The sequence below is a fragment of the Tauraco erythrolophus genome, chromosome 9, assembly GCF_009769465.1.
Source record: "Tauraco erythrolophus isolate bTauEry1 chromosome 9, bTauEry1.pri, whole genome shotgun sequence".
Taxonomy (NCBI): Eukaryota; Metazoa; Chordata; class Aves; order Musophagiformes; family Musophagidae; genus Tauraco; species Tauraco erythrolophus.
The window spans coordinates 23,138,454-23,149,777 of NC_141473.1; the positions used below are offsets into that span (position 1 = coordinate 23,138,454).

The following is an 11,324-nucleotide window of genomic DNA, read 5'->3' on the forward strand; positions in this document are numbered from 1 at the left end:
AAGTTTATTTCTTGAGCTTGTTAAGAAATACAACAAACATGGCAGGGTTCAATCCCCTTTGCTCAGACTAGTCTATCATGTGAATTCACTTATTCACTATTCAAGTTATAAGGTTTCGTAATTTATAACCCATAATTCTTAATCCGTGCACTTTATGCCAAAAAAAAAAAAAAAAAATTTGTTAAATAAACTTTTAATTCACGTAGTACGTTGTGCTGTGAATTTGAGAGATCCAAACGGACCGTGACAAAAGGTGATTGCGAGATCGCTGGCAAATACTGTGATGTTTGATTCCAGTCCCTGAACAACTCTCACAGTGCCTAGACTTCCTTGTTTCAATTTCTCAGATTCCATAAAGACACAGAGAATACGTCTTCCTAAAGACATTTCGGCTTCTTTCAGGAGGTGATAGAGCGGGCTGACTGTGTGACAGAGATGTCTTCCAGGGATTAGCACTGCATGGAGACTTCTTGGCCTGCAGCAAGTCAGTTTGTAGAATCTGAGGTTCTTTGGCAAGTTTTTAAGGGAAGAAAATTACACACCTGAACCTGGGATGCCTGCCTTGTGAATACAGATAGTCAGAAATAAATTTATTTCTTTATGCATTTTTTTTTTACACAAAAAACGTATACTGTTAGTATAATTGTAGACACAGGTATTGTCTGTGGAGTTTTTGCTGGCAGACTAGATCTTGCAGCATCTGCTCAGACTTCACCTGTTTGAACCAGAAACCGTGTAGCTCATGGATTGTTCGGGTGTTGCTAAGTCCATGCCAGTAAGCCCAGCTGAGGAGCAAAATATATTTGCTTAGACCAAGCACCACAGTAGCCATAGCTACACAAATTCTAGCGAGCTTGCATTGTGGGCAGAGCTGATGTCAGTTTGCAAAGTCTGGGTAGACATACCTGCAGGCTACACGTGGAGTTTCAAGCTGGGATCTGAAGCCTGTATCCTTTACCTCCATACCCAGAGGGATTTTGACTAGCAGCCACTTCATGAACAAAGTAAATGAACAAATTAGATGGCTCTGCAGGCACTATTCAGATGGCCATGCATAGCTGATTGAGCAACAGGTTAGCTTTGTGTTAATGAATTATGAAAGGAATAGAGCTTCAATTACACATCTTGCAACATTGCAAGAAAATAACTCAGCCTAAAAAGACCAAAGTTAAGGATGGAATTGAGTGTTACGCTTTGTGAGAACTTGCAGGGATAACTTCTAAGTTTTGATAGAAAATAAGTCTGCGAACAGCTCAGAGAGAGCTCCAAGAGACAATGACAGGAAAATATAGAGAGCAATTACCTCATGTCCATCCCATCATGTATATCTCAATGGAAAGCTCTAGGATTATTCTTTATACTTATCTTCATTTTGGTAACAAATTGTTTGTATCACTGAGGCCTCTTTTGTATATGGTCAAAGCGTGAGTAGTGATGTGCTTGTCTCACACTCACATTGTTGTGCCTTTCTTCTTCATGGCAAACATTAGAGGAAAGACAATACTTTGCAAAATATACCTGTCCATAGCCAGGACATGTCCCTGTCATGGTAAAGGCTGATCACAGGGATTTTTGATGATCGTAGGAGTTGTAGCCTCTCTTTTCTCTCAAGCAAGTGATTTAACAGCCAGATTAGAAGCTATGGAACATGTACTCAAGCATGGAGCAGCAAAAAAATACTCGACTTTCTTCATAGTGAATCTACAAACAGAAACCAGAAAATAAAATCCGTTTGGACTGGAACTGTTGCAGTGAGGGGTTCCTGGCTACGAGAAGGCTTTGCAGGAAGACAGTGCTATCAATAGAATAGAATAGAATATTTCAGTTGGAAGGGACCTACAATGATTATCTAGTCAAGACTGTTTCTATTTGATCTACATAGCAGTAACTGTTACTGGAGCATTATATTGGATGTAGGTGTCAAGGTGTTGGCAGTGGGAGGCTGCAGGGGCTGTCCAGTGCTAGACAGATGGCTCATGCTGGATCCACAGTGGACCTGTTGCAGGACGCAGCTGAGCCCATCAGCTGAGCTGGTGGCGCCTCTGTGAAAACATGTTTAAGAAAGGTCTAAAATGAGGAGGAGAGAGAGGAGGTGGGAACAAAAGTGTGAAACAGCAGAGGTAACACCAAGATCAGAAGAGGAGAAGGTGGAGGTGCTCCATGGCAGAGCAGATATGCCCTGCAGCCTGTGGAGGACTTGGTAGCTCAACTCACTCAAGAGCATAAGGAATTTAAAAAACAAACAAAACAACAGGGCCAAACAAGAACAAAATGCAGTGAAATCTTTACAGGAGACCATGTTTTCCTGCTCCTGTCTAGAAAAAGCACTCTTGACTAGTAACAGTAATTGCAGTCCTTTATGATTTTGGTGGTAGGAGTGCTTTAGCACTTGTGAAGTTTGCTGCAGTGCCTCCTCTGTGGGCTCGGCTTGTCAGCTAGTGCTCTGTTCCTTCTGTCCAGAAGTGTTGCATGAGGAATACGATGGGGTTTGTGTGGTCAGGAAAGTGTGACTTGTTCCATTTTTTTCCTGATAGAGATGGATGAATGTTCTCTGCCAGACAATGGTGGATGCGAGCAGCACTGTGAGAACACACTGGGCAGTTATAAATGCACCTGCGAGCCTGGCTATGAGTTGACAGCTGATAAAAAGAGCTGTGAAGGTGAGTAACCTACAGATTGAGGTATCTGTCTATAGAATGGGTACTATAGCTAATAATGAAATGAACAGTCTTAGAGATGATTTTCCTTGCTTCTTCATTTCTGTGTATCTTACTCCACCTGAAAAATTTCTTTTGTCAACATCTTCCAGTGAAAAACAAGTTTTTGTTGAAAAACTGAAAATACGCTGGTTCTCTACTGCTAAACATCTCTAAAACCAGTTGGTCTTCATGGCCAGAGATCCCTGTTCAGACCACATCTCCCACCGTGCAGCATGAAGTGCGGGCAAGCATTATAACCTAACTGTTGCGTGGCCCGAAAGTATTTCAGTCTAAGGCTGAAATTTTTTTTTTTGTAGAATAAAATATCAAATGTTTTGCCTGCATGCAAAATACACATTCTCCATACTGAGGAGTAAATTTCCTTATTATGTTATTGGGGGGAAAAAGAACTCCATGTCTTTGATAGAAACTGTTTCTTTCAGCTTTCTGTTTATACAGTTAATCTGTTGCAACAAGCGTTTGCTCTCACCAACAATACAACTATTGGTGTGGTGAGAACGCACATGCTGTTCTTGCCTCATAGCTCTGCCCTTCACCTGAGACGTGTGGGCAGCTCCACATGCTGTGAATGGTGCTCTCAAAATCACCTGGTTTGCCCTGACTTCTGCTTTGTCAAACTGTTTGAGGAAGGCTGCTATCCACTTGGTGAGGGCAGAGTTAGGTGCGTGCAAAAGCCTTTTGGAAGCTTTACTTTATTTGTTTAAATAATTTCTTGCAATTTTGAGCTAGCCAGTTGGTATAACTTGGCAAGCGTTTTTTGAACTTCACTCTTAACCTCCCATTTTAAACTTCATTTGTGGGCAATACAGACAGGATAGTCTTTGAAATTGTAGTGATGCATATCAGAGTAAATTGCTTTTGTTTCTCCAGACACACTTGCTTGCTACACTTTTTGTATTGCAGCTGCCCCCTTGGGTTAGTTCTCTTAACGCAAAATGATGCTGGGAACAAGTCACAGGGAGCTTTTATCCCTGTGGGTTTTGAAGATCTGTCCATATCTCATTACTCCCAAGAAACAGCAAGAAAAATTTGCTTTGTTGCAAATAGAATTTTGCAGCAAAAGAGCATACTGAGGTAAAAGCCATGCCCTCCCACAGGAGGATGAAGCTGAGATGTCCTAAATTTTTAAAGGCAATGGGATAATAAAGCTAAGTCTTTGTCTTCCATTTTCCCTAGAGAAGGTGCAGTCCACATAAAATAAGCCGCTGAACGGTTGACAAGGATGTCTTCCCTAGGATTCCGTTATCTTCTAATTATTCTATTACTGATAAACTGGAAATAGTAAGGTTTGTAGGACTGAGTGTGGGTGAATTTACCAAGCTGGCCTTTACAGCTGTTTTGTACATGTCAAGTCAACTGATCCGTAGTAAGCCCAAGGCTAGAGAGTAAAAAGAAGATAAATCTTACATGATTTACGTGGCTCTCAGGGCCACAGCCTGGCCGTGTGTGTTTCACTGGTGATTTATAGCAGGTGAAGTTTGTCTTCTTTGCAGCTCCCAGCATTTTAAACCTGTTCAGGCTGCAGGGATTTGAAATGCGCCACCAACCAGGATCTGATTCGTTTCCTAGCTAACAATGTGGCCCAATCTGTGTGTCTGAACCGAACCAAGTAAAACTTGTGTTCATTTATTGCCTCTCCAGCTGCCTGTGGGGGCTTCATCACCAAGCTCAATGGGACCATTACTAGCCCTGGATGGCCCAAGGAATATCCTACTAACAAAAACTGCGTCTGGCAGGTGGTAGCTCCAGCCCAGTACCGGATCTCTCTGCAGTTCGAAGTGTTTGAGCTGGAAGGCAATGATGTACGTAACCAGTCCCTGCATCTCAGAGGTGTGACTATTGGCTAACTCAGAACTAGATAAATCTTTGGGGTACAAGGAAGAAGAGGCTCTGTCTTACTGTCTTGTTTCCCTGCCCTTGGTATAATAAGCCAATAACAGTGATTGTTCTCCTTGAAGTCTGGATCTGCTTTATCTATGGAGTGGAAGGATTAAAGCTGTTCTGTTATAAATGGGCTTCTTTTCCCTACCACTTTTGCATAATCGTAGTTGTTTTCCATCCATAATAGGTGTCCCATCCCTCTCTTTCCCAGAGCTGCTTTTGTAGGACTATAAGTGGAAAAGAACAGTGAAGTAGAGTTCTTCAAGGATAAACAAAATAACCAGTAAAAGAGTCTGTTCTCCACCCTGCTGAGGGCAGGGTGGATTTTAAACAAAGCATTCGGGTCTCACTTTCCCCACCGTAAATGGGGGCAGTGACTCTTCCTTAATTCAGCAGGCTGCTGAAATTCATTCAACACTGTCAGGCTCTTGGATAATGCGGGAGTAATTATTTTAGCTGAATTAAATGGAACCTTTGCTATTCTGATAAACACACTCATGATTTAAGACCAGGGCAGAAGGGGAAGGGGATGAGAACACTGACAGAGGAGAATTGGGGGAAGTTAGGAGTGTGAGTATAAGGCTGTTTCTGTTCCCTATCAGTCAAGCCTCTGTCCCCTTCCTCTGAAATGCTCTGTTCCAAGTCCGTGGAGCTGAGGAATGTTCTCTTCTTTTGGCAGGTCTGTAAATACGACTATGTTGAGGTTCGTAGTGGGTTGGCTTCTGACTCCAAGCTGCATGGCAAATTCTGTGGCTCAGAGAAGCCCGAAGTAATCACGTCCTATGGCAACAACATGAGACTGGAGTTCAAATCAGACAACACGGTCTCCAAGAAAGGCTTTAAAGTTCACTACTTCTCTGGTACGTGGATGTATTCTTTCACTTTGCTGTCTCCTCTGACTGAGCCTCTTGGTTTTGGTGAATTTTCTTCAACCTCCTGTCAAATCAGGCAGAGCCTGACATGGTTAGTTACATCTAAAAAGCATGGTTACTCTGTGCTGTGTCACTTTTCATCTCAGTTTCTCAGTGCAGTGTGTGGTCCAGTTTCGTAGTGTGGTGTCAGCAAGATGTATGGATTTCATCAATGCCTCCAGTCTTTCCACAGCGGGAAGTAATGGGGAAACTGATCCTGGAAGTTGTTACTGTCCCTGGAGTCATTAAAGAAAAGCTTTTTCCTCTGAAACTAGAAGAGGTGGAAAATTTCCAGAAGTCTTCTATATAGCAATCCTTCCCATCAAAGTAGTGCATGCTAATGGAAGTTTCTAATCCTCTGTTCTGAATCCTTTTTAGCTCTTGGTGTCAGTGATGTGTCTTGCTGGCAGACAGTTCTGGAGATTAACTGTACATTGTACAGAGGTGGAAATTCAATTTCATGCTGTGTTTTCAGCAGAGACTGAGGAGTATTTATGTTTTTGAGGAGGATGATCAGGCAAAACGGCCGTGAATTTCAAGACAGTTGCAGAGTAGAATCAGGGCTAGAGGTTTGGCTTACTAAATCTAATAAGAGGAAGGATGAGGTGGGGTATGTTTCATCTAGAAGTACATTTGGAAGTGAGGAGATGAGGTTAATGAGGTCCAGGAGGGGCATTAGCCTAAGAAAAGTTTGAGATAAACTGCTCATAAATTAAATTGGACTGGAAACCATGAGCAGATCCTGCGTTCAGAACAGTGAAATTCAGGAATCATAGTCCTGAACACACAGGAGTGTACATCCAGTGGGGTATATTTCAGCTTTAGGGAGCATCTTGTACCTTAGATCCTCTTCTCCATCTGGCTGCTTGTGCTCTTGGACAGAGCTATTTAAAGATGGACACTAATCAGAGCATGTAGGAACTTGACAATATAAAGACTTGCCAGTGGATTTTTGGCTATTTGTGCGATGGTTTTCCTGGTCTCTATTCTAAAAGAATGAGACATTGCTATAGGTTTCTTTTCGATAGGAGTCTTTAATCATTCAAAACCTACATTGTACAATAAAACACATTTGTGATGCGTTTTATGGAATGAAAGACAATTGAAGAGAATTGTATCTGGGCTAAAAAGCTGACTGGACCAATCCAGCAGCAGAGGTTGGAATTTTGCCCTGGTATCTGCCCACCTGGACATAGGTCTCCCAGCTGGCATCTGTGGTAGTCTGTTTCTCACTGTCAGCTCAGTGTTTGTTGGTTTGGTCCTGCCCAGACAAGGACGAATGCTCCAAAGACAATGGTGGTTGCCAGCATGAATGTATCAACACCTTTGGGAGCTACGTATGCCAGTGCAGAAACGGCTTCATGCTGCATGAAAATGGCCACGACTGTAAAGAAGGTAAGGTCCCTGCTCCCTGCCCTCAGGAAAGACCCTCAAACACCATTTGTGCCAGGGTGCTTCCTGCTCAGTGTTGGAAGGCTGTTTGTACAGTGTACCAGGCTGGGCCACTGAAATAGCCCCAGCTAGCTGAAAACTACCTAGAAGAAAGAAGAGGAGGGCTTGTTTTCACCTGGATCCATTTCCCAGTCTGACCCTCTATATGACCACAGGGATGGATAGGGTAGAGGCAAGAAGCTGGGCTAGAGAAAGGAGCAATGGTGGGATATTGCCATTAGACTAGTCACTGCTGCTTTGTTCAATTATTGGGTTGAGTCAGAAAAGAAAGGATGACCTGATCTAACTGCTTTCAGCTGTCAAAATTACCTTTTTTCCTGCATCTCTACTCCTGCTGTGCACAGTCTCTGGTCCTTGTCTGATCTTTCCGTGAGCTGATTCAGCTTTCCAAGTTGGCAAAATGACTCTAGGCTGACATAGCACCAGAGTCAACATGGTGGAGGGGTTGGACCATGTCACTGGGAACAGGGCAGACAAGATGGAGAAGCAGGAGAATACGTTTGGGAATGAGGAGGTGGATGAGGTTACTGAGCCCCAGGGGAATGAGGTAGTCCATTTCGCCAGCTGCCAAGTTAGCTCAAAAAAGGATAGGACAGACCCACCAGAACTATGCAGTAATATTAAAATGTCTTGTTCAGTGACTGAAGCCTTTCCTGTTTCTGCCCTGTTGAGGTTCTCAGTGGGTGGAAAGGAGCATGTAGGGCATTACGTGATTCTCATGTGAGACCTGCCTTGATGCCTCCATATCGTGATCTCTCCCTCTCTCAAGCTGGCTGCGAGCATAAGCTGAGTGGTGCGGAGGGAACGATGAGCAGTCCAAACTGGCCTGACAAGTACCCCAGCCGGAAAGAGTGCACCTGGGACATCTCTGCAACACCCGGCCACCGAGTGAAAGTGGTGAGTAACCAGCGAGCGAAAGTGTGAGGGGAGGAGCGGGCTGGATTGTGAGGAGCTGAAGTGACTCCCTCTACTGCTGCGTGAGCGGGACTCGGTTGATTCCGCGGGTCCATCTGGAGTGCCCGGAGGAGGGCACCCGGGGAGGCTGCCCGTGGCCCGCAGAAGGGCGGGAGACCTCAGGGAGGCACAGGGCAGGGGTGACGCAGCTTGGAGGAGGCTCCAGCAGATGACGACTGTGGAGCGTTGTCTCCCTGTTAACAGAAGGTGTAATGTGCCCGCCCGCCCCTGCCCCCTGCAGTGAGCCGCTCCACTGGGACCGTCTCTGCGCACCGTGGTGGCAGGGCTAGTCCACAGCCCCTCTGAGGGTGCAGTGTCGGGCCCATTTGAGAGTGTGCCTGGTGCTCATGGCAGGACATGCCCAAAGCTGTGCAGATGGCCCATGCACGGGGGAAATAATGCCTGGATCCTTGTGCTCAGTAAAAGTAATATTGAAGAACTAACCATTCAGTGTGCTAGGCAGGGTTCCTGGCAGGAAAAATAAGAGTATGTAAGGCTTGCAGTTGAAAACTGTTGTCATGCACTCATGTGAGGCAGCAAAGCTAAGGCTACACCACACATTCATACGAACGTCTGAGCTTTGCCACCCTGATATCACTTTAATCTGAAAGTGCACTATTCTGTTTTAGTTTGTGGAACAGACATACCATTTCACCTGCTTCTCACTTGACATTTCTTCCTCTGCTAAATTGCATACTCAGATTTACAAATGTCTGTCTCGATTCTCCTTGCTATTGTAGACCTTCAATGAGTTCGAGATTGAACAACACCAAGAATGTGCCTATGACCACTTGGAAATGTATGACGGGCCCAACAGCAAGTCACCTATCCTTGGCCGCTTCTGTGGCAGCAAGAAACCAGACCCTGTGGTGGCTTCTACCAACAAGATGTTCCTCAGATTTTACTCTGATGCTTCTGTGCAAAGAAAAGGTTTCCAGGCAAAGCACAGCACAGGTAAGTTGATTGCCTGCCAATACACCAGCGCAATGAGATGTCATCAAGTCTCAATGCATTTTTTACCAGGCAAAACCAGACGCACTTTCTCCCAAATAAGCTTAGCCTGAATTTTAAGTGGTTTCAAATTGTGCTATCCAGTTGCCAGGCCGGTTTTGGCACCATACTGTAAATGCCAGCTTCCTTATCAGCTCGGAGATGTCTTGATGACATTCCTGCTCATGCTCTTTCATTTAAATTGGAGGTATTTGGTTGAGCAGCAACCCCTTCTGTTCCTCATCAGCCTTCAGAAAATGAGATAATGCAATTTAGCCTGTATATTGGCCCACACATGGAAGAGGCCCATATTAGATTGATTATGGTGGAAGCAGAGATGTGCTATGGACAGATACAGCTTGATCCTCTTATCTGTGGCAGCCCAGAGGTGAGCGTGTTGTACCAAGGTTCACTCTTTTGAAATCCCTGCCACTGTAAACAGCTGAAACATGCTCTGAGTGGCAGTACATGGGAGGCTGGTGAAGAGGAGTCTTTCTGACTGGCTGCAGGGAAGCTCTGCACCAAAGCACACGTTTTGCACAAGCACAGGGCTACTTTTGTGCATTGTGTGGGTAGAAAAGGATTGTTTTGGTCCCCAGTTTTTTGACGTGTTTCAACTTACTGCTGGCAAAATACTTGGGGTCAGAATTTCAGCTATGGGACAATAGCAAAGAAAATGTTAAATCTTCCTTTAAGCAATTGCTTTCTCAAATAATACATTTTTCCAGAGTATAATGTGGCAGGAACTCCATCCTGCCAGTTTTAATTGATGGCCTCTTTCCATGCATGTCCTGTACCAAAACAACCAAACTTCTCTACACTATGTGGGTCACTGGATTCATGGATGACTGGAGAATTGACTGGTTTATGTTAGTTTGGTGCAGTGGTTAATTACCTTCCCTGTTGTACATGCACTTCAAGCTGGAGGTCTTCTCTCCTCAGGACTGGCCCAAAAGTGGGATGGTGAGACTTTTTTGGGAGGTAAGGCCTTTGAGAGACTATTTTGTGCCCTTTTCTTCCTCCAGAATGTGGTGGACTCTTAAAGGCTGAAGTACGAACTAAGGAACTATATTCCCATGCTCAGTTTGGGGACAACAACTACCCAAGTCAAACCAATTGTGAATGGGTGGTTGTAGCTGAAGATGGTTATGGGGTGGAGCTGATATTCCAGACATTCGAGATCGAGGAGGAGGCTGACTGTGGGTACGACTACATGGAGATCTATGATGGTTATGACAGCACCGCACCCCGCCTGGGACGCTTCTGTGGCTCAGGGGTAAGCCGTGGTGGTGGTGATTTCATAGGGATAACTGGGGGGTGGCAAGGAAGGATACTCTCATACCCTTTTTGGAGAGGGGCAGCTGTCACAAACTGGTGATGAGAATGCCTTGCGTGTCTGCGTTTTGCATCTTCCCCTGTTGCTAGAGATCACAGTTGTTTTATCTGATGCACAGAGTTGGTCTGAAAACCTTGCTGACTGACTTTCCCTTGTTAGCCCTGGGCCATGTGCAGCAGCATGGGACTACCATGCTGCTGTGCCCCAGCCCTGCCGCAAAAGCGTTGTGTAAGTGTGGGAAACAGCTTCTAAAAGCCAGTTTCATCCTCAGTCACTTCCTGCCTGATGCCAAGTCATGTTGTGGACATGGTGAGGACAAAAGGTAGAGGGACTTGCAGAGCTGCTTGTTGGCTCCAGGATGGCGTGCTGTCTCCTAAACTGTTATCTCTGTCTCCATTAACAGGAGTGACGCTGTTAGCATGAGTAATAGTGTGTGGTATTTAAAATCAGAGGGTCTGTGTTTGATTTCTCTAGGACTTCAGCAATAAAGTGGAGAAGATTCTTATTGAATTTAAAGAGAGACAGCCAGGGAGCGGGTCTGTGGAAGCAGTCCTCACAAACTGGGGAAATCGTCTGGAAAATAAACAAAGGCATGGCAGCTTGGTGTGAAGAAGTTCAGGGTGGCAGAGTAGTAATCTACCTACCTTCACACTGACAAATGGAGAATGGCTGTAAAAGTGTTGGTCCTGCAGAGAAGCACAGGGAGATTGTAGCAGGTCACAACAGTGGGGGAGATAACCAGAGTTATCACGTAAGATAAGTGGATAAGTTATTAAGTGGATAAGTTATTTTGCTGCTAATGAACCATGGGAGAGCCTCAGCAGCCAAACAGAGTCCAGTTTGGACTGTGTCATTTCCTGAAAGGTAAGGACAAATTAGAGCAAACTCAGAAGACTGGAACAAGAATACACAACACTCTGTGCTGTCTCCTTTCCTTTTCTGCAGCCTCTGGAAGAAATCTACTCTGCAGGGGATTCCATTATGATTCGATTCCATACAGATGACACCATCAACAAGAAAGGCTTTCACGCCCAGTACATAAGTACCAAATTTCAGGATGCATTGCACATGAGAAAGTAG

The 11,324-nt window shown here is 44.7% G+C and overlaps 1 protein-coding gene across 1 annotated transcript in view; it reads left to right on the plus strand.

The window, feature by feature from the left end:
* The window catches only part of TLL2 (tolloid like 2), a 96,947-nt gene extending 85,623 nt beyond the window's left edge, over positions 1–11,324 (plus strand). Inside the window, exons 14-21 of the mRNA XM_086616241.1 lie at positions 2,535–2,660; positions 4,362–4,522; positions 5,281–5,461; positions 6,782–6,907; positions 7,734–7,861; positions 8,659–8,872; positions 9,934–10,184; positions 11,190–11,324. Coding sequence (XP_086472367.1) covers positions 2,535–2,660; positions 4,362–4,522; positions 5,281–5,461; positions 6,782–6,907; positions 7,734–7,861; positions 8,659–8,872; positions 9,934–10,184; positions 11,190–11,324 — 1,322 coding nt within the window. The remainder of the gene's footprint in view (positions 1–2,534; positions 2,661–4,361; positions 4,523–5,280; positions 5,462–6,781; positions 6,908–7,733; positions 7,862–8,658; positions 8,873–9,933; positions 10,185–11,189) is intronic.